This window comes from Phocoena phocoena, chromosome 3, assembly GCF_963924675.1.
Source record: "Phocoena phocoena chromosome 3, mPhoPho1.1, whole genome shotgun sequence".
Lineage (NCBI taxonomy): Eukaryota > Metazoa > Chordata > Mammalia > Artiodactyla > Phocoenidae > Phocoena > Phocoena phocoena.
The window spans coordinates 89,353,402-89,380,519 of NC_089221.1; the positions used below are offsets into that span (position 1 = coordinate 89,353,402).

Genomic DNA, 27,118 nt, shown 5'->3' on the forward strand with positions numbered 1-27,118 from the left:
CCCAAAAAAAGATAAAGTATTTTTAGTCAACTTGAATATGTCAACTTTTAAGGGTATTGATGAAATAGTGAAATATCTACTTAAAATATTTAATTCATAAATTTAGTAATGTCTACTTTAAATTACATATTGTTGATCTATAAACATTGCCTTTCCTACTTTCATTTTATGAATCAATATTTTCTCAAACTCTCCATATGAATCTTCAATAATAGTGTCTTCATCATCACAAGAACATCCTTTTTTGAGACATATAATAGTTTTACATAGTGTATTATCTTTACTTTGTAATAAATTTTTTTAGATCTAGCATTTAAAAAATCCAAGCATGATAATATCACTGAAATTGAATCCTATGTCACAAGTACTCATTCATATAACATTAGGAGACTTCTTCCTTTTTTTCCCCATTTGTCTTAAAGATGTGTTAATGATCTCCACATCATAACCACTTAACTGTTTTGCTTTTTAAGAATTATCTAGATAGTCTATATTAATATCATTCAGTACTTTCAATTGTGAGATCATAACCCCAGGGATATTTACTAAATCTGTATTAAATTTCTCTGCCTCCCTCTTTTCTTTAAACTGTGTCTATCAGGTCATTTCTGTAATCATTCCAAGCTAGCATTGCCTGAAGCAGTTTGAATTTAATTTTTTTTTAACCCAAACAGTATTTTGCTGTTCAGAATGAAGTAATTGAGAGAATGCTTCATAATAAGAGAAATTTTGTAGGATTACTTTTTATGAGTGATGATTTTGGAAAAGAAAAACAAACAAGGCCTTATATTTATTTGGGTATATGCAGGATAAGCTTGTTTGTCCACACTTTTTAAGGCTACTAATGAGCAATGGTATATTTTTACAGCATAGCATTCTTAAGTTGGAGATTGGGTCTTTGTAACAGAATAGTTTTTCCTTTTGCATTTATTAGATAAGCCTAATAACTTTTATGATTATTTTTGCTACTAGCTGGAGGTCAGGAGAAGACTGAGATGTCATTGAAGGTATAAACCAATTAAACTCTGTAAATATAATATGAAAAAGAGCAGAGGCCCAGGAGCAAGAGAAGAACCAGGAGCTAGGGCATGTGAGGAAGTGGCAGGCACTGAATGAAACATTAAATAGACAGGAGTTCATCCACAGTTCCATGTTATGGAATCAGCATTTCAGTGGTGATGTTTAGAAACGGAAAGTGGTTAGCACTGGCTTACACTTTGGATATGTTAGATAGATGTTGGAAGATGTAATGCCTTACTCTAGATCATTTACAATTATTATATTATATCAAATGTAAGTTGTTAATCTGTACACGTGTATAATCCCTTCACTTCACTATCCAGGTATATGAAATAAGGTGGTATGTTAAATCACCATCTGTAAAAATTGGCATTATATTTCATATTGTTTTAAATCCTTTTTGGGCCTATGTTTCCCTGATAAAAGTTTAAAATGTTGTTAAATTTTCTTTTCAGGAAAGGTATATTTGATGAATACAGCCAGATAACCAGTCTTGTTACAGAGGAAATAGTGAATGTCCATAAAGAGATTCAAATGTCAGTTGAACAGATAGACCCTGGCACAGAATACAATAATTTCATAGATGTTCACAGGTATGTATGATATTTTCATTCTTCTTTCAGTATTTATGACAGTATTACTTTTTTTTAACCATATAATATTTAACTGAATTAAAATAAGAAATATTGAAGAGCTTATTAGGAAATAGTCTATTTCATATTAATTTGTTTTTAATTATTTTCAAAATCCTTTCTCGATGATAACTAATTTATATAATGATCTTGAGAAGTTTTTCAGTTGTTACTACATCACTGCTTAAACCCATATTTAATCCATGAAATTGTGTTTTCTTTTTAACAATTATATAATAATAATAAACATGGTTTTCTGTTTGTGTTAAACTTTATAGTAATAATACACCAATTATTTTTTCATGCATGCATCATCTTATTTTGTACTCATTATCATTGAGGAAGGAATAAAGCAGGTTAATATCTGTATTCTACAAATGAGGAAGCTAAGCTGAAATTACTTGACTAGATCTTTGAGGCCTAAGGTTTAGTTTGATTTATTCTATTTGTTTTTACTCTACTTTGTTAACATAATTTTAAATAAGAACAAATATTCTGCCTTTGGTATGTACTAAGACATATTATGATAGTACATTCATATTGATAAAAATTATTTGGCATACTTTACTAGAACGACGGCTGCTAAGGAGCAAGAAATTGAGTTTGATACTTCCTTACTAGAAGACAATGAAAATCTACAGGCAAATGAGATTATGTGGAATAATTTAACAGCAGAAAGTTTGCAAGTAATGTAAGTATTTAGAAAATCTGAAGCTTAAATATTAGTGTTACTACTTATAGTTAAACTTTATCAGATTTAAAATTCTAATTTTTATTTTCTTGGAAGTAATGAAAAGTAAATTAAACATGAACTGATCTTTGGTCAGAGTGAAATGTTTTGAGAAATATGTTAACTTTACCCATTATCATCACTAATTTCAGTAATTCTGAAAATCAAAATTCTGTGTGATGTTACATTCATTTGCCCAGTTATTGCTGATATCTTATATTGGAATAATACTTTATTGTTTCCAAAATTTATAGAAATTTTTTTTATCCCATTTCATTCTCTAAATAGCAGAACCATTTTGGAAATGAGGACGAGTGTTAGAGATAAGAAGAGACTTACAGATGTCAGAAGCATTTAGTATAAAAATTTGACTTTTGAGTTCTTTTCTCTTTATAAGCAGAAGTATCTTCTGTTATAGGCTATTATGTCAATTCCTTTTTCACTTTTTGATATTATTGCATAAAATTTTAAAACTTTTAAGAAATCTTAATGTGTTTTTTGTCCTTTTCAAACATTTAAGGCTATTAACAGTACATTTTAAAATTTAGGAAGCATAATTAAGGCATTCTACTTTTAAAGTATATTAAAAGATATTTAACCTCTCTGCTGATTTTGTTCAGGAGCAACACAAAGAAACTTATATTTATTAATAAGTGTTGTATGTACCTATACCTGTGTGAGAACTACAGCCAGAAATGATTATATACTTATTTTCTTTTCAGTATTGGATATGTTATATCATCTGACTTATTGAAATTTTACCTCAAAAGACACAGCCGAAAGTTCCTATCTATGTAATTAAGCAATCTCCCTTCTGTTGTTCAGTGACGTTGTAGTGTTACAGATAATTAAGTGGTAGGATCCTGGGACTAGCTCTTGGTAAGGGGTTTAATGTATTTAAAGTCGGCCAGATGGAATGAAGAATCTAACAAATGCTTGTTGAATTACCTTGTCCAAGATGAAGGCTTACTAGTTACCGGGGAGTGACCGTTGATGAGAGGAATGGAGGCATGGGAGTACCCTGCATTAGAAGGTCTTTTTGAGCAGCCATAATGTGATTCTTGAAGCTATTTCTCAAGTTTTAAGACCCTTCTCAGGAATCTCTCTTTGACTTTAGGTATACTCTTACAATGTCAGCTATCTCTAAACCAGTGGTTTTCACCCTGGGCAATTTTTGTTCCCAGGGGACATTTGACAATGTCTGAGACATTTTTATTTACCAGTTGGGAAGGTAGAGGCCATGGATGCTGCTAAGCAGCCTACAGTTCACAGGACAGCCTCCAACAACAAAGAATTATCTGCCAAAAATGTCAGTAGGGCCAAGGTTGAGAAACTCTGCTCTTAACAATAGAGTTGAATGCATGTCATAAAATAGATGGTAGAGTTTCTCAATTCTTGGGTAGTGAAATATTCCATTCCTTAATTCCTGTGCTGCTTGGTGAAGGAGCATGACATAAATTACTCTTGTTTTTTTAAGTCATCATATTGACCCCAAGTAATTCATACATTTATTCATCAAAATATATTTACTGTGTGTTTAAGTTTGTAAAGTTTAATACATTCAAGGAGTTTATGCTACAATTGATCAATTTAATTTAATACACCAAGAAGGAATGAGCATATAGATATTGGAGTGTTATGAGGTAAAATTAAAAATAGCTACCTGTTATAAGCTTATGTAAAATAAGAGATTTTGTGACCAAAGAAGAATTTGTTTTATTGCTTTTTAGGGTATAATTAGAGCAAAACTAGTTATATTCATAAATCATTATTTCTTAATTGTGGTGATGAAGCAATGAACAAAAATACAATAAATTAAAGGTAATAAATCTTTGATAATGTGATAGATTTAATTGCTTACCTCTTACTGAGGCAAAACTTTAGCTATATTTTGTGGAACAGTGTCTAAATTCAGGATATGAGTTTAAGATTAGACTTTCCTCAAGAATTTTATTCCAAGAATGAGTTATTCAGTGTGTCTGTTGGCACTGCTAAAATATTCTAAATTAATTCCATTAAAACATATATGTATGTATATGTGTATATATGTGTGTATATATATATTTTAATGTAAGAGGAAAATCTTTCTTTTTACCATAATGTTAGTGTATTAAATGTAAACTTATATCTTTTCTTTCCTGAGGTATTGATTTGATAATTTTGTTGTTTATGTTGGAATATTCGGTGCAATAGAAATGAATGAAACAAATGAACACATAGTTTCCAGAAAATTAAACACAAATGACCAGTAATCCTGTGACAATGAAAGAAATATACATTTTTAAAAAAAGAAGCTATTTCAACTACCAGCTTGGCAAGGATTACGTAATTTGATAGTACCCAGCGTTGTGTAGGATATGGGAAAATAAGCCTTCTTATAAAGTCTTGGCAGAAATGTAAATTAGTATAACCTTTTGGGAGAATAATTTGGCAATATACATCAAAATTCAACTTGCAAACCTTTTAACTTAGAAATTACACTCCTAGGACTTTAGCATACAAGTACTCAAAGATACATGTACAAGCTTAACATATTGAGTTGGTTGGGTCTGAATCCTAACAGTATGGCTTATTACCTTTGTGAAACTGGATAGATTATTTAATTCTTTTATGCCTCATTTTCCTCAAAATGTAAAATGGTAATAATAATGTCACCCAATTCATAGTGTTGTTATGAAGATTACATGTATGAGTAAATGTGGAATACTTAGAAGAGTCCCTGGCACATAGTAAGTTCTGTGTATTAGTTTTTTTTTTTAATGGAAGTATAGTTGATTTACAATATTATATAAGTTACAGGTGTACAATATAGTGATTCACAATTTTTAAAGGTTATACTCCATTTAGTTATTATCAAATATTGGCTATATTTCCTATGTTGTACAATATATTCTTGTAGCTTATTTTATATATAATAGTTTGTATGTTTTAATTCCTTACCCCTATACTGTCCCTCCCTACTTCGGGCTCCCCACTTGTAACCACTAGTTAGTTCTCTATATCTGTAAGTCTATTTCTTTTTTTGTTATATTCACTAGTTTGTTATATTTTTGGATTCCGCATATGAGTGATATCATACAGTATTTGTCTTTCTCTGTCTGACTTATTTCACTTAGCAAATACCCTCCAAGTCCATCCATGTTGCTGCAAATGGCAACATTTCATTCTTTTTTATGGCTGAGTAGTATTCCATTGTATATATATATATATACACCGCATCTTTTTTTATCTATTCATCTTTGATGGACACTTCAGTTGCTTCCATGTCTTGACAATTGTCAGTAACGTGGCTGTGAACATTGGGGTACATGTATCTTTTCAAATTAGCATTTCCATTTTTCCAGATATATACCCAGGAGTGGAATTGCAGGGTCATATGGTAGCTCTACTGTTAGTTTTTTGAGAAACCTCCATACTGTTTTCCATAGTGGTTGTACCAATTGACATTCCTACGAGCAGTGTACGAGGGTTCCCTTTTCCCACATCCTTGCCAACATTTGTTATTTGTGTTCTTTTTTTGATAGCCATTCTGACAGGTGTGAGGTGATATCTTATTGTGGTTTTGATTTGCATTTCCCTGATGATTAACTACGTTGAGCATCTTTTCATGTGTCTGTTGGCTATTTGCATGTCATCTTTGGGAAAATGTCTGTTCAGGTCTTCTGCCCATATTTTAATCAGGTTGTTTGGTTTTTTTTTTGATGTTGAGTTGTATGAGCTGTTTATAACTGTTGGATATTAACCCCTTATTGGTCATATCATTTGCAAATATTTTCTCCCATTCAGTAGGTTGTCTTTTTGTTTTGTTGATGCTTTCCTTTGTGATGCAAAAATCTTTAAGTTTAATTAGGTCCCATTTGTTTATTTTTGCTTTTATTTCCTTTGCCTTAGGAGACAGATCCAAAAAAGAATTTCTGTGATTTATGTGAAAGAGTGTTCTGCCTGTATTTTCCTCTAGGAGTTTTATGGTTTCCTATCTTACATTTAAGTCTTCAATTCATTTTGAGTTTATTTTTGTACATGGTATTAGAGACTGCTCTAATTTCATTCTTTTATATGTAGCTGTTCTGTTTTCCCAGCATCATTTATTGAAGAGACTGTGTTTTCTCCATTGTATATTCTTGCCTCCTTTGTCATAGGTTAATTAACTGTAAGTATGTGGGTTTTTTTCTGGGCTCTCTATTCTGTTCCATTGATGTATGTGTCTGTTTTTGTGCCAATACCATACTGTTTTTACTACTGTAGCTTTGTAGTATAATCTGAAAACAGGGAGCATGATTCATCCAGCTCTGTTCTATTTGTTTTGGCTATTTGGGGTCTTCTGTGTTTCTATGTATTGGTTTTTGTTCTTTTTTTGTTTTGTTTTTTTTTTTGCGGTATGTGGGCCTCTCACTGTTGTGGCCTCTCCTGTTGTGGAGCACAGGCTCCGGACTTGCAGGCTCAGTGGCCATGGCTCATGGGCCCAGGTGTTCCGCGGCATGTGGGATCTTCCCGGACCGGGGCATGAACCCGTGTCCCCTGCATTGGCAGGCGGACTCTCAACCACTGCGCCACCAGGGAAGCCCTGTTCTTGTTTTTTAAATTACTGCTTGGAGTGGTTTTGTACGTTAAGAACTCTGAGCACAATGCTTATGTTTTTCAGGGGCCTTTGGCTGTGTTTGAGATCTGAAAGATTTTTGTTAGTTCCAAAATATGAAAAGAAAACTGTTACAAGGTATAATACTATGTCATCTTCATTAATTATTAAATTTGGTATATACAAAAACATTTCAAACAATTTGTAGGTTAAACTTTCTCACTTATTAATATCTGTGTATGTACACACACACACACACACACACACACACACACACACGCATATAGTTTGGATAGAGGCCAAGGATTATACAGGTCTCAAAACAGTGACAAAACACTGGAAACACAATAAATATTCATCAATAAGGGATTGGTAAATTAATTATGTTAGGTCTGTACTAACCCCACAATTTTCCCATATTATTCAGGTTTTAAATAGAATAAGATAGGTTTTAATATATGCTTGTATGGAAAGATCACCAGAGTATATGATAAGAAGCAAAAACAAGTTATAGAATAACATTTATGGAATGAATCTATTAATAAAAAAGTACATTTATGTTTGTATATACATAGAACATATTTAGGAATGGAGGTGAACTGATGGGGTATGTAGGGAAGCATGTTGGGGCCAATATTTATAATAATGTTAAATAAATGTGGTTTTATTTCTCATCTGTTTGCAGTTTTATTTGCAAACTTATATTAGCATGACTCTCTCCAGAATATTAGCTATTTATTTTCCTTCCCATTATGTTAGTTCCTTATCCTTTCACTAAGCATTTTTTCCTTAGTCACATTGCTTTATGTAGTTTTAGAATAGAACTCTCTCAAAGCTCTTTTTGAAAATGTTAATATTTTATGGCCCGTGCTTCCTTTTGTTCTGTATTTTTTCTTAGCCCATCTAAAAGCTCTAATGCATTAATAAAGAATGGTATTAAGGAAAACTTCAGAAACATTTTTCTTTTTGTTTTGCATTCCTTTATGTTTGTTTGAGTGATCAGTGACCCTATCCTTTGTGAAAGGTTACATTTGTTTGGAAATGAGAATCATTAATTTTTGACTTCTGGAGACTTTTTCCATAAATAGAAGTCATGCTGGCAATCTGTCAGACTGCTGATTAGTAGTGACTATGAAACAAAGAAAAAATTGGATTACGTTTCTCTTGGACTCTTCAGAATTCTTGGCTAGATGTCAGATGTTGTGGGTGATTTATTAACATCTTTGTTGAATGAATGAGTGAATGAAGATGGTTTTATGGAGAGATTTCAGGGAGTTTCTGAATAGTGAATCTTGTCTCTGGCTTCATATTAGGATCACTTAGGGAGCTTTAAAAAATGCTGATGCCTGGGACCTGACCCAAACCAATGAAATCAGATTTTCTGAGAGTTAGATCTAGGCATTGGAAATTTTTGTAAACTCTCCAGGTGATGTTAATGTGCAGACAGGATTTAAAAATCTGCTGTATCCCGTTAAAACTTTTTGTAGAAATGTGTGTTTTACTTTCTGGGGGGAGGGTGTGTGCAAATTTTCAGAGGGCTTCTTAACCCAAAATGGCTAAGGACTACTGCTCTAGTTGAATATCTTTCATATTTAAACAATGTTTTTTTTGTTAAACTTTTCTAACTTATATTCCTCAAGTTGTATAGCATTACTGGGGAAAAATTAGCATTTTTACAGTAGTCTAATCAGAATTTCTTTTTAACTCTGTTTTTCTTCTGATCTACCATACTTCTGGACTAGTCTTGACTTGTAAGGTATTTGAAGTTTAAAGAGATGCCTTTTCCCTGAGGTTATCTCTTTCACTTTGCTAGTCATAAAAAGATACCTGTGAATTTTTTCTTTTTTTTTTAGATTCCTAAATATAGCATAAAATTGTTTTCATTAGCAAACACTCATAAATTTAATAGTTTATACTCTTGGTTGCTCTTTATTGTATCATGTAGAGCTTTCACAAGTAAATGCATGAGATTCTGAGATTATTACACAATTAGTATTTATATCTAAAACAAGATTATGCAGTGTTGCTGCCTGCCCCCTTTTCAGATTTGATGGAAATCTAGTGACATAATAATAAATGACAAAGTTACTGTATTTACCCATCTAAATATGTGCCACAAAGCATTTTTATCATACGCTCATTATTTATCTATCAGCTATAATTATAAAGGTAATACACCCCCCCCCCCCCGCACACACACACACACATATGGAGAGAGAGAGAGAGGAATTCAACTCAGCTATTTGTAGGTTGTTTGTTTATCTCCTATTTACTGGAAATGTTTTTGCATGGTAGATCACTATGTGGTAGAGGGCTATTTCTCAGCCTCTGATAATTTCTAGCACCTGAGATCATGCATGTGCCACGACACATGCGTTCAGGTTGTATTACCTTCAGGCTTGAATCTGAGGTTGCTTCCTTTGTCTCTGTCATCTACAGCCTCTCTCCTTCCCCTCCAGCACCCCTTTGACATCTGCCTCATTTTTGGATCACCCTTCTTTGCCAAAGGCTGGAAGAGGTACTATATTTTATTGACTTTAATCATCCATTTATTAAGATTATATATGCAAATATTTCCTCTCATCTACTCACTACTTAATTGACTAATTGGAGACTCAGTAATTTTAGTTCATCCAAATAACTTGAAAAAAAGTCAGGTCTATAAAATTTGGAACATTAGAAGAATATATTTAAGTGTCTGTTGTGTGGGTTTTGGCATTTTGGATAGACGAGGCATCAATTTGTGATCTATTGCAAACTAAAAGCAGGGTAAATGGAGTTATGAATCCATAGTTTAAGTGAGGCAAATTAAAGGTAGCAAGTTGCTCCAAAATATGAACATTAACATATCTGCCAAAAGAGGAATTTTGATTAATTTTAGTAAACCGGTAGAGAGTAAAGGTCTTGTTTAGTTCTTTTGTTGACTCAATTTTCTAGTTTCAAATGAGGTCTCTTTATCATAAGTTGTTATTATCTATCAGTAGGGGATATATTTGAATTCTAGAAGACTGTGTTTAGCTCTCTAGCCATATTCTAAAGTAAAGCCCAACCACAGGCCTCATGTTTCCCAGTACATTTAAAAAAATTTAAAGTCAGAACATGTTTAACTTTTTCAGTGGAATATAAATAAGATCTCTTAATTGAAGAATGGTAATTCTCTGTGTGAAAAAGTGTTTATCTTGGATTTTTTGAGATATGAGTTAGCAAACTATAGCCTGTAGGTCAAATCCAGCTAACCACTTGTTTTGAGCAGTCTATAAGCCAAGACTGCTCATTACACTTTTAAATGGTTAAACAAATCAAAAGAAGAACTATATTTTGTGATATAAAATATAGTGTTTATATGTTTATATGAAATTTAAACATCAGAGTACATAAATAAAGTTATATTGGAACACAGCCTTGCTAATTCATTTACCTGTTGCCTATGGGTGCTTTCCTGCTACAGTGGCAGAGTTGAGCAGTTGTGACCATATATGGCATTCTCATCACTTCACACTGCTGCTTGGCATACTATAAATCACAGTGACATGGTTATAATTCAACAGTGTTTTGAATGCCACACATATCATTGTACTACAGCATTTACTTACTTTTAATTATCAGTGCATGCATGTCATGTCAAAACAAGAAAAGAAGAGAAAATGGATTTTGGATGTCACACTTTAAGACACAGTGGAGTGTGGATTATTTTGTTATTGAATTAGATGGCAAAGCATTGTGTTTATCATGCACTGGCACTATGGCTGTGCTAAAATAATAAATGTTGACATTATCAGACTAAACACTCATCTCAATATTACTGACTCACAGGAGAGCACTAGTCAGAAAAATTAAAAAAGTTAAACTGGAATACCTCATCACAGCAGACTTTCTTCAGAAAAATAAAATATGAAAATGTGGATGAAGCCAAAATAAGTTTATGGGTGGCTTATTTGTTTGCCAAGCAAAAAAAGCCATTTATCAGTGGTAAATTAATTAAATAGTGTTTTACTGCAGTAACTGAAGAAATATGTCGACAGAAAATAAGTTTATGACCATTACTCTTTCAGCAAGAACGTTTGCTTGAAGGGTTGAAAACATTGGGGGCTAAATCATTAGTAAATTAAAAAAACACGACAAATGATTTCAACTAAAGAATTACTTTTGATGAATAAAAAGCCTGTGTGGATCAACTACAAACAAGAATATTTTCATTGAAGTTGACAAAACACTAATTCAGTACAAACTGAAGTGGAATCTGTTAAGATGTAATTTTACAACTGATGTTGTTAAAAATATGTGTGTATCAGAAGAAGGTTTAGTTGAACAAATTTACAAAGCTTGTGAAAATGTTAGGTGTTTAAATCCTGTGGTTATTCATTGTATTATTCAATAGTAGGCACTTTGTGAAAAATGTTGTAATCTAATCATATGGTTACTGAACCAATAATGTCAACAGTGAACTTCATTTGCTGTCCTGGACTTGACTATCATCAATTTCATGGATTTTTGTCAGAAATTGAAACTGAATATCCTGAATTGCCTTATCATATAGGACTTTGACGATTTAGAACTGGTAAAGTTTTATTGTGATTTTTTTTGAGCTCAGAGTCATGATGAAAATTTTTTTAAAAATCAGAATATCCCTTTCAACAAAGGACAGACTTTCACCAGTGGACAGATCATCCAAAATGAAAATAAATAAGGAAACACAAGCTTTAAATGATACATTAAACAAGATGGACTTAATTGATATTTATAGGACATTCCATCCAAAAACAACAGAATACACATTTTTCTCAAGTGCTCATGGAACATTCTCCAAGGTAGATCATATCTTGGGTCACAAATCAAGCCTTGGTAAATTTAAGAAAATTGAATTTGTATCAAGTATCTTTTCCAACCACAGCGCTATGAGACTAGATATCAATTACAGGAAAAGATCTGTAAAAAATACAAACACGTGGAGGCTAAACAGTACACTACTTAATAATGAAGTGATCACGGAAGAAATCAAAGAGGAAATTAAAAAATACCTAGAAAAAAATGACAATGGAGACACGACGACGCAAAACCTATGGGATGCAGCAAAAGCAGTTCTAAGAGGGAAGTTTATAGCAATACAATCCTACTTTAAGAAACAGAAAACTTCTCGAATAAACAACCTAACCATGCACCTAAAGCAATTAGAGAAAGAAGAACAAAAAACCCCCAAAGTTAGCAGAAGGAAAGAAATCATAAAGATCAGATCAGAAATAAATGAAAAAGAAATGAAGGAAACAATAGCAAAGATCGATAAAACTAAAACCTGGTTATTTGAGAAGATAAACAAAATTGATAAACCATTAGCCAGACTCATCAAGAAAAAAAGGGAGAAGACTCAAATCAATAGAGTTAGAAATGAAAAAGGAGAAGTAACAACTGACACTGCAGAAATACAAAAGATCATGAGAGATTACTACAAGCAACTCTATGCCAATAAAATGGACAACCTGGAAAAAATGGACAAATTCTTAGAAATGCACAACCTGCCAAGACTGAATCAGGAAGAAATAGAAAATATGAACAGACCAATCACAAGCACTGAAATTGAAACAGTGATTAAAAATCTTCCAACAAACAAAAGCCCAGGTCCAGATGGCCTCACAGGCAAATTCTATCAAACATTTAGAGAACAGCTAGCACCTATCCTCAAACTCTTCCAAAATATAGCAGAGGGAGGAATACTCCCAAACTCATTCTACAAGGCCACCATCACCTTGAGACCAAAACCAGACAAGGATGTAACAAAGAAAGAAAACTAGAGGCCAATATCACTGATGAACATAGATGCAAAAATCCTCAACAAAATACTAGCAAACAGAATCCAACAGCACATTAAAGGGATCATACACCATGATCAAGTAGGGTTTACTCCAGGAATGTAAGGATTCTTTAATATACACAAATCAATCAACGTGATACACCATATTAACAAACTAAAGGAGAAAAACCATATGATCATCTCAATAGATGCAGAGGAAGCTTTCGACAAAATTCAACACCCATTTATGATAAAAGCCCTGCAGAAAGTAGGCATAGAGGGAAGTTTCCTCAACATAATAAAGGCCATATATGACAAACCCACAGCCAACATCGTTCTCAATGGTAAAACACTGAAAGCATTTCCACTAAGATCAGGAGCAAGACAAGGTTGCCCACTCTAACCACTCTTATTCAACATAGTTTTGGAAGTTTTAGCCACAGCAATCAGCGAAGAAATGGAAATAAAAGGAATCCAATTTGGAAAAGAAGAAGTAAAGCTGTCACTGTTTGCAGATGACATGATACTATACATAGAGTATCCTAAAGATGCTACCAGAAAACTACTAGAGCTAATCAATGAATTTGGTAAAGTAGCAGGATACAAAATTAATGCACAGAAATCTCTGGCATTCCTATATACTAATGATGAAAAATCTGAAAGTGAAATCAGGAAAACACTCCCATTTACCACTGCAACAAAACGAATAAAGTATCTAGGAATAAACCTACCTAAGGAGACAAAAGACCTGTATGCAGAAGATTGTAAGACACTGATGAAAGAAATTAAAGATGATACAAACAGATGGAGAGATATACCATGTTCTTGGATTGAGAGAATCAAAATTGTGAAAATGACTCTACTACTCAAAGCAATCTACAGATTCAATGCAAACCCTATCAAACTACCACTGGTGTTTTTCACAGAACTAGAACAAGAAATTTCACAATCTGTCTGGAAACACAAAAGACCCCGAATAGCCAAAGCAATCTTGAGAATGAAAAATGGAGCTGGAGGAATCAGGCTCCCTGACTACAGACTATACTACAAAGCTACAGTAATCAAGACAGTATGGTACTGGCACAAAAACAGAAAGATAGATCAATGGAACAGGATAGAAAGCCCAGAGATAAACCCATGCACATATGGTCACCTTATCTTTGATAAAGGAGGCAGGAATGTACAGTGGAGAAAGGACAGCCTCTTCAATAAGTGATGGTGGGAAACCTGGACAGGTACATGTAAAAGTATGAGATTAGATCACTCCCTAACACCATACACAAAAATAAGCTCAAAATGGATTAAAGACCTAAATGTAAGACCAGAAACTATCAAACTCTTAGAGGAAAACATAGGCAGAACACTCTACGACATAAACCATAGCAAGATCTTTTTGACCCACCTCCTAGAGAAATGGAAATAAAAACAAAAATAAACAAATGGGACCTAATGAAACTTCAAAGCTTTTGCACAACAAAGGAAACCATAAACAAGACCAAAAGACAACCCTCAGTATGGGAGAAAATATTTGCAAATGAAGCAACTGACAAAGGATTAATTTCCAAAATTTACAAGCAGCTCATGCAGCTCAATAACAAAAATGCAAACAACCCAATCCAAAAATGGGCAGAAGACCTAAATAGACATTTCTCCAAAGAAGATATACAGACTGCCAACAGACACATGAAAGAATGCTCAGCATCATTAATCATTAGAGAAATGCAAATCAAAACTACAATGAGATATCATCTCACAGCAGTCAGAATGGCCATCATCAAAAAATCTAGAAACCATAAATGCTGGAGAGGGTGTGGAGAAAAGGGAACAGTCTTGCACTGCTGGTGGGAATGTGAATCAGTACAGCCACTATGGAGAACAGTATGGAGGTTCCTTAAAAAACTACAAATAGAACTACCATATGACCCAGCAATTCCACTACTGGGCATATACCCTGAGAAAACCATAATTCAAAAAGAGTCATGTACCAAAATGTTTAATGCAGCTCTATTTACAGTAGCCCAGAGATGGAAACAACCTATTTGCCCATCATCGGATGGTTGGATAAAGAAGATGTGGCACATATGTACAATGGAATATTACTCAGACATAAAAAGAAATGAAATTGAGCTATTTGTAATGAGGTGGATAGACCTAGAGTCTGTCATGAAGAGTGAAGTAAGTCAGAAAGAGAAAGACCAATACCGTATGCTAACACATATATATGGAACTGAAGAAAAAAAAATGTCATGAAGAACCTAGGTGTAGGACAGGAATAAAGACACAGACCTACTAGAGAATGGACTTGAGGATATGGGGAGGATAAGGGTAAGCTGTGACAAAGTGAGAGAGTGGCATGGACATATATACACTACCAAACGTAAAGTATATAGCTAGTGTGAAGCAGCCGCATAGCACAGGGAGATCAGCTTGGTGATTTGTGACCGCCTGGGGCGGGTGGGATAGGGAGGGTGGGAGGGAGGGAGATGCCAGAGGGAAGAGAAATGGGAACATATGTATATGTATAACTGATACACTTTGTTATGAAGCAGAAACTAACACATCATTGTAAAGCAATTATACTCCAATAAAGATGTAAAAAAAAGAAAAGAATTTCCCTCAACCATTGTTATTGAACACTAAATTCTAAAAGCTTTGGAAATTAGCTATGTAATGAATTAAACCTAAAAGTACAATATCATTCTGTGCTTACATATAGAACTTCTACTCCAATAATGTCAGGATGACAACTAATGTTGTTTGAATCCCAGGTAATGTCAGGCAGTTTTATATACTTCCTGTACTGTCAGACATTAAAACATGAAGCCAGATCACCATTCCCACCAAATTTGTAGCTGATGTATTTTTTGAGCTCAAACTATATTTCCAGGAGTGAATTTTGGACTTCGGTACAAAGATTTTGACATTTCAAAATCCATTTAACTGTGCAGTTGAGGAATTCCCACATAATTTTCAATTAGAAGTGATGAATCTGCAACGTAATGACATGCTAAAAAGCATGCAATATAATGTTATAAATGCTTGCTAAGCAATAAATATGCTCAATTAAGATATGCTCATGGATTGATACTAGTATTTGGCAGTACCTATCTTTTCAAAGTGAAATACATAAAATCTCATTACATATCTTCATTTACAAGTGAATATTATAGTGGATTTTGTTGGTAAGCACTAACTTTGAGTCCCAGTGAAAGGAAATAATAGCACCCTCGAAAGATTTCTGTCCTTATTAGTAGACTGGTGTTACAATAAATTGTACCCAGTTATTATTATATTTTGAATTTGTCGATAAAATATTTGTGAATATTTTTTTCTCTTTGGCTATATTAATACTTATATAATATCCTTGATTTTGCCTCATGGGGGCAAAGCCTAAAATATTTACTCTCCAGACTTTTATAGAAAATGTTTGCTGATTTTTGTTGTAAGGAATGACACCAATTTAACCCATTGGAATGTCTGAATCAACCTTATCAATTCATGGAATGACAAATAATGCAGTACTCTCACATGTTAAGCAGGACCTCGGTTTTTGTTATGTCTGTTTTTGGCTGTTTTCATTTATAATCTTAACTCGATTTTGGTCTTTGTTTAAACATATACTGCAGTTATATTGGATTGTGTTAGGGGAATACTTTTTGAATGAGTGAGTTGGGAAGATTTGGAAATATGTAAAATGTTAGAAGGCAGATGATATGTTAGAAGGACAGTTTGGTCTTAACCAAATAAATCATGGAAGGCAGGTAGATTTTTTGTATTGAGGTGGATTAGGTTGTATATTAGGAGAAATTCACAACTTTTGCTTGGTTGGTTAGGAACCATCCTCTTCGGTTTAATCTGTTTAATCTTGAGAAAAGCTAATAGATTTGTGACATGGGAGAGAATGTCATCCATAAATTGCTATGCTGCTGCAATTGTATTTTAAGAAAGAGTTTCCAAGAAATGGTTTATTTCTTCAATTTATGTGGCAGTAATAGAGAAGAGTTGTCAGAAAAGTTACTTCAGGCAACTGTAACCTTTATTCCACTTGGGTTTTTATTAACCCAAATGTCGCAATTAATGTGACAGTATTAGGAATTTGCAATTTATAATTTTTTAGGAAGTTGGGTCTCTTTAAGAGTGCTGTATGATTTAAATAATAATAGCCAATGGTTTGAAGATATACAAAGTATTGTTATAAGTATTAGAAGCTTGTTATTATCCACAATAATTGCTTTAAGCTTTTGTATCTTTTAAATACAACCAAATCTTTAAAAATTTTCTAACTAATACATGTAGGTGATAAAACTGCAAAATCTTGCAAAAGGGTAGAGAGTGAAAATCAAAGTTCTCCCTTTTCTTTTTGACCCTATTTCAACCTTCTAGTGTGAATTCATGAAAAAAGTTTATCTTTCCAGAATGTATATATAAGCATATGAATGTATATAAATTGTATTCTTAAGTGGAGTCATTCTATACATACTCTTGCATCATCTACTTTTCTTAACATATATGAAATCTTCTTAATAGTGTACAGTGCTTTCCTGCTTTCGTATATGTAACATAATTCATTTAATTTAGTTATTTATTGGTGGACATTTATGTTATTTCTACTGTAGATTTTTTTATTGCCAGCGGCAGATGCTGGTTCTGTCGAGCCTGAAGCTTACAAAATTTGGAGGGGAGGAACATCTAACAGAAAAACTATACAAATTTGCAAATATAAAATTAAGTATGGAGCCTTGGAATGTATCATGCAGGTGTGGTTTCTGAAGGTTATGTGTCATTAGCGTCATAGTAAATTCACCTTTGGTTATTGCGAGTATAAGTTGTGGCACAGTAAACATCCTTGTATTTACAGCTTTGTACACTTGTTGAAACATATATATTGGATAAATTTTGTGAGGTGGAATTACTAAGATGGAGAATATTAGTTGTTAAGATCATGGACTTAGAGTTTAAGCTGCCTGGGCTCTAGTACCAGGTCTTCCACATACCAGCTCTGTGAACTTGGACAAGATCCTTAACCTCTCTGTACTTCAGTTCCTCATATGATAATGAAAATAATACTAATAGTTTTGTTATAAGACTGATGTGAATTTAAGTGCTATTTCTAAAGTGCTTAAAACTGTGCTTGTCAGTCAGTACATGTTAAGTATTATGTCAGTTTTTTGAGTTTTTTTTAATGAGATAGTATCATTTTATGACATTTAAATATTTGCGTCATGATTGTTTAAGTATACCATGATATCTAATTTAAAATTTTAAATAAGCCTTTTGAACTGTTACTGTTATATTTGTGTACAGAACATATACAACAATGACATCGTAGTGAATAGTTCTTTGAAATTTGCAAACTATTTTTATGTTTATTAAGTCATCTATATATAACCTGTATATACTGGAATGTTTTCCTCTTAATCCATTCCACTCCAGGTGGAGAAAAGGGACAATATTTTCCCCATATAATTCCATTCTTCTAAATCTTCTTTGTCTTTTGTACTTTGAATTTGCAACCATGGGTCTGTAGAGATTTAGAAATATTAAGAAATTTTGACTTCAAAGGCTTATCTTTGCTCAATTTTTTATTTAAGAAGACTTTGCATAAAGCTCTGCTATGCTTTGTTTGCGCTAAGGCTGTAAAAGATTAAAGCCTGAAGAAGAGGTACTATTTTTTTTGACATGATCAAGAGCGAGATAAAGTAGAGGAAACTAATATTATTATTCCTTTTTCTGTGATCTTCTTCTCCTTCCCTTTTTCTTGTCTTCTTTCTTTCTTCCTACAGCCTTCATTGCTCAACGTAACAGGTAGTAAATTCTAGCTAACATAACAGACCTGCCAGAGAACAGAAGTATTACTAGCTCTTCTAGGCCTTTGTTTTAACTTCTAGTACCTTTCCAGCTCTTTAGAGAATCTAATAAGCTGGTGGTAGGTTTCTTTCCCTTTCTGGGTTAAAATTGTTTTAGCACAAATCAGAAATTTGAAAAGAAATCACGAGTACCACCTCATTCTTCTCACAAATGAGCTGACATGTGTACGTCACAAGTTTAGCATAAACAAAACTTCATATTTAATTCTTCATTGAAAGCTTATATGATATTTTTCAGAAGGCTGAATGATTGCTAAAGGAAGTAGAAAGTATTAGCAGATTTGGATTTTAATATACTTGGCTAGAATTGCCACGTGCCAGTGGTCTCTGATAGAGGGAGTTAGGCAGTCTAAGGTGGTTTAAACAATGGATCAGGACTCTGGCTTTCACCTCATTCCTCCCTTCTTACCCCATTTCAAAGTAAAAAGAGGGCAACACTACAATTAACTAGAGTAACTATGATGCTCACCACAATCAACTGTCTTCCCTTGAATTTTTCCAAGTGATAAATATGAAGAAATCAATAGTAAAACTCCCCATTTTTTGCTTCCTTTTAGATTTGTGGTGATATTATTACTGTCATGTCACATCAAATCAACATGTATGTGTATGTGTGTGTATATGTGTGTATAGAGACATACTGTTTTGTTTGCATCAAGAATAACAAAGACATGCAAGCTTATGTTATTTCTCATGGAACCGAAATTCTTCAGATTTCCAAAAAGTTAGAGTTCTTGGAAATGACACTGTTAAAAGGGAAAAACAACTTTTAATTATGAATGGCTCCTCTACTTTCAATGTAGCATTCTTGCAATTTCTTTACTTTACTTGTCCTTAATTAGGAATAATGTATAAATAATATAACCTGTTCTTGAGTTTTATTTAAAATACACTCAATCCTACCTCTGCCTTGGGAACAATGTTAACTTTTGCATCCAATGTTAACAAAATATTCTTTAAAAAAATAGAAGACAATTTTTTTTTTTCTTTTTTTTTGGCTGTGCCATGTGGCCTATGGTATTGTAGTTCCCCGACCAGGGATCGAACCTGGGCCCTCTGCAGTGAAAGCACGGGGTCCTAACCACTGGACCGCCAGGGAATTCCCTAGAAGACAATATTTAAAGTTACTTTTCGAAAAATATTTTTTACGAAACTAGTAAAATTGGTTAATAATATACAGTTACATTTATAGGGAATATACTATGCTTCCAAATCCATGTTAGGAACTTTAAAACTATTCATCATAGTTACAGGAACCCTTTAAATTGAGTATTAATTTCTGTTTTATTAGGGAAGAAAATGGAAGTTTAGAAAAGCCAAGTAAATATTGAACATGAAGGTGTCTGCTTCTAGACCTGTTGTCTGTTATACCAGAGTAAGGTGCTTTACAAAATGCAGTAGAGGTATAGAGTTATAAACACAAATAATTCTCTTAATCTGATGTAGAAAGGTAAAGTGATTAGCTTGGTGATAAAATGTTTGCATGAAAGGAGTCAGCCCTGTACTAATGACATCTATATACAGAGAACTAAAGCTTCCCTCACTGCACCACTGCAGTAGGGGTTCATATATCCGTTTAGCCCATATGGTGGGTGAAAATCATAAATTGTGCTGTTCCCACATTGAGATAGCTCTTTGGTTTCACACTCTAGATAATTGAGAATGATTGGAATCAGGAGAGCCTTGAGAGTTATTAGGGAATTGCAGAGAAAAGCTTAATGTGTGAACTCATGAGAAAAACAAGACATAGAGAACTGAGTTGAGCACATACTTGCAGAGTGTGCAAGACACTGTGCTAAGTGTAAGGGATGTGCTGTGAAGAGTAAGCCATGGTGCCTGCATCTTACAGTTTGGTGGGACTATGTATTTATTTCAGGATGGAGCAGAGAATATGGTACAGTGAGAAGAATTGAGAAGAAACTAGGGAAAGAAACAGTAATAGTCAAAGAGAGGAAAGAAGAAGAAGAGAGGGTTGGAAGAAAAAAGGTCGATGTCTCTTCTACTAGAATGTAAGTTTCCTGAAGCCAAACTTGTTTATTGTTGTATCCCTAGTGTCTAGGAGCATGCCTGACACAAGGTATGCTCTTAGTAAACACCTGTTTAGATGAATGAAGGAAGAATTGAGAAGAGAGGTGAATGGAAAATTGAGCAGGAAGAAAAGAAGAGAATAGAGAAAGGTATAGGAGAGAGAAGTAAAAGAACAGAGGAGAGGAAAGTGATAAAGAGAGGGAAAGAGCTTTCTACCAAATTCAGCTTTGATGCAACATGGCCAAGGCAGCGGTGAGAAGATTGTCTTTATTACCTCTAGACTGGGGTTGGGACAGGTACAGAGGTAGGGTCCTGTGTTCCAGACTTTCATGCTGATTAAATGAGATTATATATAGGGCAGAGTTTTATAAAGAGCAAAGCATTATGTGTGAGTGTTATTTACTTATGTATTTATAGTTGTTAATAAGTAGCTTGAAGCCAGAAGTTGAAATGTAGGTTTCTTGAGAATGACCTCTAATTTTAATACAGTAATGCTTTCTGTGTCTAGTAGTCAGGATATGAACTATTCTACAAAACTGAATTTTCCTGATAATCAAAGCTTATATTGTCATCAAATTCAACAAAATAATTTTACCAGATTTGATGTATGTCTCTTGTAAATATATATATATTCTTAAAAAAATAACTATCTAATTTAACCTTTCCCTTATGATTCTGGATCATTATTATAAGCATCATTGATTATGTTTTGCTATATTACTGCCCTCAGAAACCTGTTGAGATTTATTATGTTGCTTAACTCTTAACATAGATGAAGTAATCTGGATTACTGTTTTTTGAGTTCTTCTGATTATGTCTCACGGGTTTTCTGTCTCTTCTGTCTCTATTACCTATTATTTAATAGTTTAAAAATCAAATTAATTTTTGTTATAAGAGATTTAACTAATATAGATAAATATAGAGTAAAATACAAGAGGCTTTTTTGTCCTTAAATCACTCTCTATTCCAATCCCAAACCCCTCAGAGTGATGATGAAAGTTTGGTTTGTAGTAACCTGTTTTTTCTCCACACATAAATACATACATAGTGTATTAATCTGCTATGGCTGCCATGATAAAATACCATGAATGGGTGGATTAATCAACAGCATTTACTTCTCATTGTTCTGGATGTTAGAAGTTCCAGATCAAGGTGCTGGCCAGTTTGGCTCCTGGTGAAATTATTTTCCTGGGTGTAGACTGCTGCCTTCTTGTGTACTCACATGACCTCTTCTTTGTCTGGGATTGGAGAGAGAAGCAGCATGAGCAAACCCTCTGGTGTCTCGTCTAAGGACACTAATCCCATCATGAAGGCTCCACCCTCACAAACTCATCTAACCCTAATTACCTCCCAAAGTCCCTCTCTCCAAATACCATCACTTTGAGGGTTAGGATTTCAACATATGAATTTTGAGGGAATACAATTCAGTCAGTAGCACATATACACATACATTTATTTCAATATAAATGGAACCATGCTATATGTATTTTTCAGCATCATGCCTTTTAATTTAAGACTTTGCCTTGGAAGAATGTTTTATGTGTGCACCTCATTCTTTTTAGTGACTATATGCTCTGTATCTTAAATGGATTAAAATTTATTCAGCTATTCCCCTGTTGATGAACATTTAAATATTTTTTAGTTTTTTGTTTTATAAACAGTGTTATAACAAACATGTTCATATGGACTGATTGTGTGCACTTTGTAAAGTATTCTGGTAAGACAGATTTTTAGATGGTCAAACAATATTCTAATTTGAAGTTTGAGAGACAATTCCAAGTTGACCACTAAAAAATTTGTGCTAGTTTTGTCACATCAATAGGGTATGTGTCTTCCTTCCTTCCTCCCTCCCTCTCTCCCTCCTTCCCTATATTTTGAGTTGTTCTGATTATGTCTCATAGTTTTTCTACCTCCTCTATCTCTATTACATATTATTTAACAGTTTAAAAATCATATTCATTTTTGTTATGAGATTTAAATAATATAGATAAATATAGAGTAAAATATGAGAGGCTTTTTTGTCCTTAAATCACCCCCTATTCCAATCCTATACCCCTTCCATTCTTCTTATATCTTCCTTCCTTCCCTCCTTCCTTCCTTCCTTCCTTCCTTTTTCTTTCTTTCTACAATATTGAGAATACTGAATATTATCACTTTTTCATGCTTGTCAATTTTAGTAGGTGAAAAATAACTTACTATTCATTTAATTTGCAGGGTTTTTTTTTTGTGGTTCAGGTTGTAAATATTTCCGTGTGCTTACTGATCATTTGAATTTTTCTTGATGAACTTCCTGTTGTGTTTTTTGTCCATGTTCATAGTAGGTTGACTTTTTTCTAAGAGTTTTTCTACATGAGCTTTTGCTTGTAATTCCCAATGCAAATATTTCTTCGAAGTTTGACTTTTGACTTTATTTATCATTTCTTTAACTTTAAATAAATTCAAATATTCATATACTTGGGTTATTTAATATTTTGTATATTTTGGGTTTCATGTCTCACTTTAAAAAGCTGAAGATAAAAATTTTAATGTGATATGATAGCTGTGTATATATATTTTATGATTATAGAAATTTTATTTTTCCTTTTTGTAGTTGAACTATAGTTGATTTAAAATACTGTGTTAATTTCAGGTGTTCAGGAAAGTGATTCAGTTATATATATATATATATATATATATATATATTCTTTTTCAGATTCTTTTCCATTATAGGTTATTAAAGGATATTGAATATAGTTTCCTGTGCCATACAGTAAATCCTTGTTGCTTATCTATTTTATATATAGTGGTGTATATCTGTTAATCCCATACTTCTAATTTATTCCTTCCCTCCCTTTCACCTTTGATAACCATAAATTTGTTTTCCATGTCTGTGAGTCTGTTTCTGTTTTGTAAATAAGTTAATTTGTATTATTTTTTAGATTCCAGCTGTGTGTGTTTTCGTGGTAGAAATATTTCTATTCAGGACCAAATGCATTTTATGTGACCAAAAATTGTCTGGTCTATGGGTACATATTAATTTTACGTATTTAATTGTACTAAAATCTATATATTAATAAAAAATACCTCTATTGTAATATGTGACAACAGAAATAGTTTATATTAAATTACCATGTGACTGAGCCTTACTTTCTTTTCCTTAAAATAAGGATAACAATATCTATCTCATACGTTGTTGTGAGAATTAAATGAGATAACATATGCAAATAATACTAGATGTTATTTACTCAGATGCCTCCTAAGTACCATTCATTGTTTATACATTAGTGTATTTCGTCTTCAAAACAATGCTCTGAAGCAGGTATTACAGTACCCAAAATACTAATGAGAAAATAGATCCAATGAGCTTAAGCAAGTTGCCCAGGATCTCAGATAAAAAGTGGCAAAGCCAGATTATAAATACATGTTATTCTGAAAACAAAAATCATGTTTTTTTCACTATACACTCTTGCTGGGAGTTGACAGGTATTTTTTACTTTAGTCCTTTTCTCTTTCTCTGTTTTCAGTTTCTCTTTCTCTTTTGCTGTTTGATGAATAAGACTCCCTAAAACAGACTGTCCAAGAGTACTCACTGTGATTATTGAAATGTTCTTTTCTCTGTCCAAAGAGGTAGCCATTAGCCACATGTGTCTGTTGAGTGCTTGAAATGTGGCTGATGGAACTGAGGAACTGAAATTTTACTCTTAATTAATTAAATTTATATTTTTATATGCATTAACTTTTTTTAAACATCTTTATTGGAGTATAATTGCTTTACAATGGTGTGTTAGTTTCTGCTTTATAGTAAAGTGAATCAGCTATATGTGCACATATATCCCCATATCTCCTCCCTTTTGCGTCTCCCTCCCATCCTCCCTATCCCACCCCTCTAGGTGGTCACAAAGCACCGAGCTGATCTCCCTGTGCTATGCGGCTGCTTCCCACTAGCTATTTTACATTTGGTAGTGTAAAATTACATGCGACTACTGTTTTGGACATTGCAACCTTAGATATATGAATCCCTTTTTTTTGTATGTATAAAGTGAGTGTAATTAATGTATTGATTGATAATGAGGAAACTGTTCATTCTAGGTTGAAAACTTTAGCAGAGGAACTTATACAGACACAGCAGATGCTTTTAAATAAGGAGGAAGCTGTCCTGGAGTTAGAGAAGAGGATTGAGGAATCTTCTAAGACCTATGAAAAGAAGTCTGAGTGAGTAAAACAAAAATAATTTGAAGGAAGAAAGTTCAATTGATGTAATTTTATAGAAGTACTTCAGTTACATGGAATTATGGATGTGTAATTTCTAGAAGCTGAATTTTCATATTAAGTATAAAACTGTATGGTTGAATTACTTTCTTGGACTCTAGAAGAGTGATTTTGTGTTTTTATCAATATAGTGTATTGATCATATGTCTCAATGTTTTAATGGTTTGACTTATTTTCTGAAAAACCCTGTTAAAACCTGTCTTTACTCCCCCTCATCAAAGTCTACCAGATTCACTGTGAATTCCTTGTTAAGAAAGTGACAGACCAGTATTATCTAGAAACTGGTTTAGATGTTAGAAGGAAGCAAATAAACTTACTAAAAAAGAGCAGTCTGTTTCACCTATAAAAATCCTTCTGATATGTGCTGTGCTGTTTTTGTCTTACTGTTGTTTTTCTTGCTGATTTCTGGATCTGTAAATATTTTCATGGATCCTCTGACATAACTGTAAATATTTTCATGGATCCTCTGACATAACTTGTTTTGCTATACTCTTGTTTTTACTGATTTCAATAATTATGTTTTCTACTATATTAAGGTTTAAATTTTGATCTAAAATTTAAAATTTCTAATCTGACTTTGGTCATTGTTTGCATCTCTAACAGGTTTCTCTAATCCTAGACTAGAATATATAAATTTCTTGCTATCATACTTTCCCAATTGGTGTGATTTGTCAAGACTTTCAAGGATTGTGATGTATAGCATTTGTCTGGTCTATACTTGCTCTTACTTTCTACACAACTTTTCAAATATTTTCTACTTCTCTCAAATTTCTGATCCTGTTATATACCCCATCATAGTCAGCAGATGGACCTCTCCTACATTATAGAAAAAATTAGAATCATTAGGTGGCAAGTACCTTATTTTCTAGATATTTTAGATATCTAAATGCACCACGTTTGTACCCATTCTCTTTCCTTACTTCCATAGAGGATCTGTTCCTTTTCCTGTCTATTTCTTGTGCCTATTTTTATATCTCATCATCTCTTACTTTCCCATAAATTTTACATTGTTTTATATATTATGTTCACCTTTTCTTCTCAACTATGTCCTGTGCTCACTTTTTAAATATTATTAGGTTTTGACTCCTGAAAATAATCTCTACCTTTCTTACCACCCTAGATAACCTGTCATTAATCTTCATCTTTTCCCTCAATTACTGTCTTTGCTTTCTGTTTTCTTAGTCAAACTTGTTCTAAGAGTGCTAATGAGCACTCATTTCCTCAAGTCTCACTTAGTAATTAACCCACAGATATCTGGCTTCTGCCCTGTCACTGTTGAAATAGGTAGATATCTATAAGATCATCAATGACCTTTATATTGCTAAATTTAGCAATGATCTTACTTGACCTCCTCACTGTATCTTTGTTGACTTCATTTCCCTTGGCCTTTGGGACCAAGGTGACAGATCTTGCTTCTCTCTTTCTGGCCACTCCTTTGTAAATTCATCCTCCCCACTCAGCCAGAATATTTTGGAGTTACCCAAGGCGTGGCCCTAGGCTATGTCATTCTCCTCACTGTACTCTATCTCTAGGTGATCCCCTGAAGATGACTCATGTATATTACTCTCGCTCAGATTTCCTCTCTGAACTCTATGGCCGTGTAATCAGTTGCCTACTTGACATGCCTCCTTGGATGCCTTAGAAGTACACTAAATTTCTCATATCTAAGGCTGAATTAAAAATCCCCTCAAGGGCTTCCCTGGTGGCCCAGTGGTTGAGAGTCCGCCTGCCGATGCAGGGGACACGGGTTCGTGCCCTGGTCCGGGAAGATCCCACATGCCGTGGAGCGGTTAGGCCCATGAGCCATGGCCGCTGAGCCTGGGCGTCTGGAGCCTGTGCTCCGCAACGGGAGAGGCCACAACAGTGAGAGGCCCGCATACCGCAAAAAAAAAAAAAAATCCCCTCAATATAACCCAACCCAACGCAACCTAGTTCACTCTTAGTATTTTTTAAAATTTCAGTGAATGGCAACACCATCTATCCTATTTTACAACTCAGGATATTAGGAGCCTACTTCTCCCACTTATACTATGGCTTTTATTACAACTTGGTGTTAAATGTCATATTGAAATTGATGAGCCTTTTAAAGGTGAGAACAGGGAAATTTGAGTTACTCTGGATATTCCTTTAATAAATCTGGAAATTTTCAGTATTGCATCAACAGAAGATTCTACTGGGATTATAAAAATAAAATTTATCAACCATTGCACGTATAAAGTTAAAAAAATTATC

The 27,118-nt window shown here is 33.5% G+C and overlaps 1 protein-coding gene across 2 annotated transcripts in view; it reads left to right on the forward strand.

Moving 5' to 3' along the window:
* Positions 1 to 27,118, forward strand: part of FER (FER tyrosine kinase) — a 477,172-nt gene that overhangs the window by 135,546 nt on the left and 314,508 nt on the right. For both annotated transcript variants that reach the window (XM_065874932.1, XM_065874931.1), the window contains 3 exons: positions 1,476 to 1,613; positions 2,224 to 2,343; positions 24,707 to 24,829. In XM_065874932.1, coding sequence (XP_065731004.1) covers positions 1,476 to 1,613; positions 2,224 to 2,343; positions 24,707 to 24,829 — 381 coding nt within the window. The remainder of the gene's footprint in view (positions 1 to 1,475; positions 1,614 to 2,223; positions 2,344 to 24,706; positions 24,830 to 27,118) is intronic.